Source organism: Lonchura striata, chromosome 21, assembly GCF_050655825.1.
Source record: "Lonchura striata isolate lonStrDom1 chromosome 21, ASM5065582v1, whole genome shotgun sequence".
In the NCBI taxonomy this organism is placed as follows: Eukaryota; Metazoa; Chordata; class Aves; order Passeriformes; family Estrildidae; genus Lonchura; species Lonchura striata.
In genome coordinates, this window is record NC_140723.1 from 3,067,923 (window position 1) to 3,075,237 (window position 7,315).

General features: G+C 47.9%; 1 protein-coding gene across 1 annotated transcript; it reads left to right on the forward strand.

The window, feature by feature from the left end:
• The first annotated feature begins 207 nt into the window (after window positions 1-207).
• On the forward strand, window positions 208-1,865 carry LOC110470357 (transcription factor HES-5). Its single transcript, XM_021529901.3, has 3 exons — window positions 208-318; window positions 465-645; window positions 774-1,865. The coding sequence occupies exons 1-3, from the start codon at window positions 256-258 to the stop codon at window positions 1,013-1,015; spliced, it is 486 nt and encodes a 161-aa protein (XP_021385576.2). The 5' UTR covers window positions 208-255; the 3' UTR covers window positions 1,016-1,865.
• Window positions 1,866-7,315: the final 5,450 nt, after the last annotated feature.

Here is a 7,315-nt window from a genome sequence, read left to right on the forward strand (position 1 = left end):
ACGCACTCCCCACCTGCTCATCTGGGAGAAGGTCATTATCCGCGGGCTATTCACTGCCACTGGAGCATGCAAGAATAGCCGCTTCTCCCATTGTGCTGCCCGTGGCCCGGATTGGCCGGCGAGTGTGGGAAACGCCACCGAGCCGCAGACCCACACGCTCGCCCCCAGCTCGGACCGTATAAATACCCGCTACAGGCAGCTTCCAGCAACACCATTCTCCTGGATTCCACTCCAAGACCTCTCTGCTCAGCACAGATGGCTCCCAGCACGGTTTTCTTGGAGCCCGACAACCTGCTGACAGCAAAGGAGAAAAACAAAGTAAGTGCAGGCACAGCGGAGCAGTTTACACCAGCTGAGACCTTGCCTCGCTCTGTTGAGGGACAGTGGTGGGCAACAAACAGCGCTGCGGAGTGTCAGGGAGAGGATCCTTTAATAACAGATCTCTTTTCCTTTGCTTTTTACAGCTGAGGAAGCCGGTGGTGGAGAAAATGCGCCGGGACCGGATTAACAGCAGCATCGAGCAGCTGAAACTGCTCCTGGAGAAGGAGTTCCAGAGGCACCAGCCCAACTCCAAGCTGGAGAAAGCTGACATCCTGGAGATGACTGTCAGCTACCTGAAGCAGCAGAGCCAGCTGCAGATGAAGAGTAAGTATTGAGTTTTCTTTCAGTCTCCATTTTATCGGAAATCTGTAACTGTTGTATGAATCTCGAGCCATGGACAGCTGTTCTAAACTATTCTTTCTTCCCTCTCCCTCTTTTCTTCCTTTTTCTAGCTGCAGGATCCTTCCATAAAAACTCCCAGTTTGACTTCAGAGAGGGTTATTCCAGGTGTTTGCAAGAAGCTTTCTATTTCCTCTCTCTCCACAAAGTCCGGACTGAAACACAGACCAAACTTTTAAGTCACTTCCAGAAGAGCCAGTCAGCAGCTCCAGAGGTCTCCTTCTCCCCTGGGAACGCCACTGCCCTGAAACAAGTTTCTCCAAAGGACAGCAGCCCCCTCTGGAGGCCCTGGTAGTCGGGGGAGTCCTCACTGCACAAACCTGTGACAGTCCAGAGGAAGGATCTGACTGCATCTGATAGTCCAGCTCTGATCCTCTCTCCTGTAGGGGATTTTATTTCCCCCTGTGTTTTATTTATGTATGAGAGAATGCCATGCTTTTGACTTTTTTGGGATCCTCTGACAAAAGCTGAGGTGTTCTGTTTAGTATTGGAGCCATGTAGGCACTGGTGCAGTGCTGCCCGGGCAGGGGCAACGTCTTCAGAATGAAGGAGGGTGTTTGTAAATGTTACAGTTGTGCTGGACAGGAATTGCTGTAGGAGATTTTCTCTAATATTCCCAGTAAGAGCCATCAGCTTTGCTCTGGCTTGACTGACAACTCTTGGCTCAGTCACTCTGGAGGATAAATTTATTCCCTTTGGTTCATGCACACTTGGTTAAAGTAATTTCTCTCTGTTTGCTTATCAGTTGTGCAGCATCAGAAATAGATTTGGTTTTGGTTTGGATTTCTCCCCCATGACCCTTTCATAGTCCTGTATATACAGTGTGAGGGATGACCAGGAGTTAGGAAACTATGTGGAATATTTCTACTATTTGATGCTTTTTTCAATTTAGAAAAAGAGTATGTTATTGCTTTATGTTAAAGAAAAGTAGTAGGTAACAGGCTTGATTTGTCAATGTTATACATTTTGGGTGTAAGCTATGCTTTTTTAGCATTTTCATTATAATAATGATTTTTATCTGTATTGAGTGGTTGAATTCCTGGTGGATGGTGTTTCTCCCAGTGTTGGGACTGCCCTATGGCTCACCTGCATACTGTGTATGCATCTCTGTGTGTGTAGAGAGCAATAAAATGCATTTGTGTGCAGCTTCTGTGTGGATCTCTCCATCTGAAGGATGTGCAGCCCTGAGAAAGGTTAACGTAGTTCTGAAGAAATGGTTTTTTTGTAAAACTCAAGGAACTGCCATTCATGTTTACTCTGTATATTCTTGTGAATGCCACCATGTGAGTCACCCCAAACCTCAAGGAGTGCTCCTGTCACACAGATTCCAGCAGAATCCTACTGAGCATTTCCTCAGTCACTGCGCCTCCTGTCCCAAAACCCCTCACCTAAGAAGCAATGTCCTGCACCTGCCCAGAACCTGGGTCCTATTTACACACCATCTGTCCACAAACTTAGTCCACTAAGCCTAGTTTTGAGGGGTGGGTTTGTGCCAGATTTAGAGAGGGTCCTACCAGGATTTGAGGCACTGGTTGGTTTTTATGAGGATTTGAGGGCTTAGTTTGACAGGTTTTGAGGGGTGAGCTTATCCCAGGTTTACAGGCGTTTGTACCAGGATTTGAGGGCTTGGTTTGACAGGTTTTGAGGGGTGGGTTTGTGCTAGGTTGAGAGGGATTTTTACCAGGATTTGAGGACTTGATTTGCCAGGCTTTGAGGTGTGGGTTTGTGCCAGGTTTGGAGGGGTTGGCTTGCTGGGATTCTTGGGGTTTGTCAGGTTTTGAGGGGGTTGCCACAATGTAAGGGGTTTGTCAGGCTTTGAGGGGTTTGCCGTAATTTGAGGGTTTTGTCAGGCTTTGAAGAGTTTGTCAGGTTTTGAGGGGTTTGACAATTTGAGAGTTCGTCATGCTTTGAAGGATTTGTCAGGTTTTGAGAGGCTTGTCACAGTTTGAGGGGTTTGTCACAATTTGAGGGGTTTGTCAGCCTTTGAGGGGCTGCTTTGGCACAATTTGAGGTATCTTACTGATTTTGGGCGTAACTCTCTCCCTGCCAAAGCCTTCCCTGCTCTGCCTGGCCGGGAGGGTGGGAAGCACTGAGAGGATCCGAGCCGCACACCCCGGCGGCTTCAATCCCCTTCTCGTCCCCTTCCTCCATGCCTTCTTTCGCTTTCTCTTTGGTGTCCTGCGGGGACCTCTGCCGGGGCACCGTGAGGATGGCGAGTGGGGAGACCAGGGACTGTGAGGCAACCGCCTGAAGGGCCGTGAGGGACCTGCCTTGGTGGTCATGAGGGACCCGCTTCAGGGGCCATGAGGGACCTGCCTCAGTGGCCATGAGGGACCTGCTTTGGTGGACATGAGGGAGCTGCCTCGGTGGCCATGAGGGACCTGCTTTGGTGGCCATGAGGGACCTGCTTTGGTGGACATGAGGGAGCTGCCTCGGTGGCCATGAGGGAACCGCCTCAGTGGCCATGAGGGAACTGCTTAAGGTCCATGAGGGACCCGCCTCGGTGGCCATGAGGGACCCACCTTGGTGGTCATGAGGGACCCACCTTGGTGGTCGTGAGGGAACCGCTTCAGGGGCCATAAGGGACCTGCCTTGGTGGTCGTGACAGAACTGCCTCAGTGGCTATGAGGGAACCGCTTCAGGGGCTGTGAGAGTCCTGCCTCGGTGGCCATGAGTGACCTGCTTTGGTGGACATGAGGGAACTGCCTCGGTGGCCATGAGGGAACTGCCTTGGTGGTGATGAGGGAACCCCTTAAGGTCCATGACGGACCTGCCTCGGTGGCCATGACGGACCCACCTCAGTGGTCATGAGGGAACCACTTAAGGTCCATGACGGACCCACCTTGGTGGCCATGAGGGACCTGCCTCGGTGGCCATGAGGGAACCACTGCAGTGGCCATGAGGGACCCACCCTGGTGGCCATGAGGGACCCGCCTCAGTGGTCGTGAGGGAACTGCCTCGGTGGCCGTGAGGGAACCACCTGAGTGGCCATGAGGGACCTGCCTCACGGACCATGGGGAAACAAGCCATGAGGGGAAACCACCTCAGGGCCTGTGAGGAGCTGGCTCAGGGACCCGGTTCTTGCGCTGTAACCCGGTCCTTGTGTTGCCCCAAGGTCCTCGCCCTGGTGTTGTTCACGCTGTTGGAGCGCTGGCTGTGCCCTGTGGGCACCGAGTGTGATGCGGTCAAGGACACTTTTTGCTTTTTCCCTGTGTGAAAGGAAGAAGTGTGTGAGCTGCTGCCTGAGGTGAAGGGTGTCTGAAGGAAACACTGAGTTGCAAAGATCTGCTGAACTGCCCTTAGCCAGAGGCGCAGAGAGAAATCCTGTGTGCTTCTCCCTTCTAGGCACAAAACCCAAGGACAGCATGTGTGAAATTTGTCCTCTTGGCATCTCCACCACAGCCTGCATGTCTGAGACCTGCACCCCACTGCCCAGGGAAGCAGCTCAGATTCCTTTTGGGTGAATGAGTGTGTTGGATCTGCATTTTGGTGTCTTCCAAACAGCAGCATCCTCTTCCCAGTAAGGCTCTGAGTGTGGAATCCTTTACTCTTGGGAACAGCTAAACTCCTCTCTTTATAAGCTCACTGACATTACAGATTTAGCCTTCAGCTTCTCATCCAAACTTGTCACTGCATAGGAGGCTCTTGGGGTGGCTCCAGCTGAGCTGGATCTGGAGCCATAGAGAGCAGCACACTCCTGGTACCTGGGTTTCAGGTAACACATCCCTTACTCAAGTAGTAAGGGACACATCCACTCTAGGAGTGGAACAGCTGGCAGTTTGCTTCTGAGGAGAATAATTTTGCACTTACAAGCATTAAAGCAAAGAGGTAAGAGCCAGCACCCACTTGGATTACCCACTAAGAGTCAGGATGACCTTTCGGAGATGTGATGTGGAGAACAGGGCAGCAGTTCCACTGGTAGGTTGTAACATCACAATTTTTTATTTTCTCACATAACACCTAAGGACCAGAACATTTTCCCAGCTCTACCTCTGACAACGATCATGGAAATAATTGTCTCTGTGGTTCTGCTGGATGGTGCAGCTGCCCTCACAAATATCTGGCAAAGGAGAAAAAGGTTATGTGCCCCAAAGTATGAAGAACATGACTATAAAGGGGTAGTTTTGTGATAACATCCTGAAGAATGATCTTAACTCTTCAGCTGAAAATTCCCCTCACTGCTTGTTGGTGGGATTGTTTCCTTTCCTTTGCAGCAGTGCAGGAGTAAGCGATATCTCTCTTTTTGGGTAATACATTAAAATTTGGTTTGAGAGTGACCCAACAGTGGTTCTTGCTCTTAAGAGAGAAGTAGAAGCCTGGTTGTTAGAGTGGAAAGAGTAGGATTTGCTGATAAAACCTGATAAAAGTTCATACTCTGTGTTTTCCTTTGACGTGTCATAAAGCATGAACAGCACAGGGAGGTTTTGATGTTAACGAGGAGAAAGGGATCAAACAACTGCTCCTGTGCAGGAAGTTGGTGATGACCCCAAAGAAACCAGGCCTGAATTGGACATTGTTTGAACTGTGACACACAATGGGGATGGTTAAAAAACCCAAGCACAACCACCCCCCCCCCTTTTTTTTTTTGTTTCCCTAAATCATCATGAAGAGAAAGGCAGCTTGAAAATGAAAAGGAGGGTTTGCAAAGGAGTTAATGAAATAGCCCAGTGGCATCTTATGAAGCATCAAAGTCTGTGCTAGCTGAGTGATCAAGGCACTGGGAGTGTCACGAGGGGCTGGAAACTCTTCTTTTTTACATCCCCTTCAGGACCAGTGGGCTGTGTGGAATGCCTGGACTTTTCTTCTTCCCCCATGGACAGTTGACACTTGGTATGCATTAATTATTCTGCTGCTGCTTGTTGGTGGGAAAAAACTGGCTTTTTCCCCCCCCATTTTAAACATTCTGCATAATACACAATGTGGTTTCCAAATGCATTTTTTGTACAGATTTTTCAGTCTTTAGGAGAAAAGAAGGTATTGCTGGGAAAAGGAATTGTACACAGAATTCCATGTAAAGCAAATTAAAAAAAAAAATTCCATTGTGCCAAGCAAACCATGCGGCTTTTACTAAAGAAAGTTAATATCCTCTGTGTCCATTGTGTCTAAAAATAAAGTTTTTTTTACTGAAAAAGCACATTCTCTTTGTGGAAGAAGTTTCCTGGTACCTGCAGAAGAGAAAACTCTGCATTATGTGGCTGTTGGCTTTACCTTAAGGAAAAGGATTAAAGGATTACTCTGGAAGAACATCCCTGGGAATGTTTTTAAGTAAGGATTTGGTGAGGATGGGAATGCTTTAGTTATTGGAATTGTCTATAAAATGAGATATGGAAGAATCTGGAGAGGCACAGAGAGGGCCCTGGATGGGTGTGCTGGGACATCTGGGAGGTGACATCCACATGACCATGAGGAATGGAAAAAATGGGAAATGTTGGGTTTTGCTTAAGGAAATTATGATAGACAACTTCTTTTTTTTTTCTTTTTTTTTTTTTTTTTTTTTCTTTTTTTCTTTTTACTGATTTTTAATTTTTTGGTAGCTGGTTAATGTTTCACTGGGGAGGTTGGAAGTTTTCCAACACTTCCCAGCTGTGGAAATTGCTAATTGTTAACCACTGCTCATCCCTTCGCAACAGTCAGGAGGGGTCATTGCAATTGTTTAGTGAAAAATTTGCAAGATAAAACCAAACCCCCAAATGGAGAAAATTCAGAGAACAGTGACAAGGCTCATTCAGCCATCTCTGTGCTAAAACAATTTTCTGGTAAGTTCTGTTTTGGACTTTTTTTTAATCTGCTGATGACTTATTGTTGTTGAAGGCAACTGAAACTTGAGGTTTTCAGTTTTACTGTTTTACTGGGGTGAACTTTTAAATAAACAACAGTGAAAGTAGCTCTTAAGGAGGGAAAGTAGTCAGATATTACTGCTGTTCAGTAAATGTTGCAATTAGGAGGAGGGATTGATTAATTTTTAGGCAGCAGATTGTCCAAAGATGTTTTTGTAAAGAAATACCTGTCCTCCAGCCCCATAATTATGACTTCAGTGAGTTCATTTCCAGAGGGAAGCTGCTGTAGGTGAGCTGGGAGCTCTGCACAGCCAGGAAGAGAGGTGCAGCATCAACTGGGATCAGCAATCTATCAACTAAAAATGAATTTTTTTGCAGGTTTTCATGCATCAGCTGTGGTTTGATGGAGTCTGAAAGCTGCTCCAGTTGGATGTGAATTTTGGTCTTTTCGGAGCTGGAGCAGGATTTGTCACCAGGTGGCAGCATGGGAGAAGGAAAGGCTTTGGATTCCTCCTTGGAAACATCAGGATATTCTTTCTTTTCCTAAGTATGTAATACAGCTTCTCCGGGGCTTCATTCTCTACAGAGTCTAAAGTGCAGCAAAACCCCTCTGGGTACAGAACTTCCCACAGGGCTGATGCATTTTATCACTGTGGAAAGGAAACCCAGTGGTCTGTAGGAATTCAGGGCCATTCCCTGGGGATTTGGAGCCTGTCTCTCATCTCCAGTTTGTGTGTGGTCACAGCACCAGGGTCGGGGGGCTGTAAGGAGAGGTTGGATCTCGTGCCCTTGGCACTGACACAAACTGGTAGCTGGGA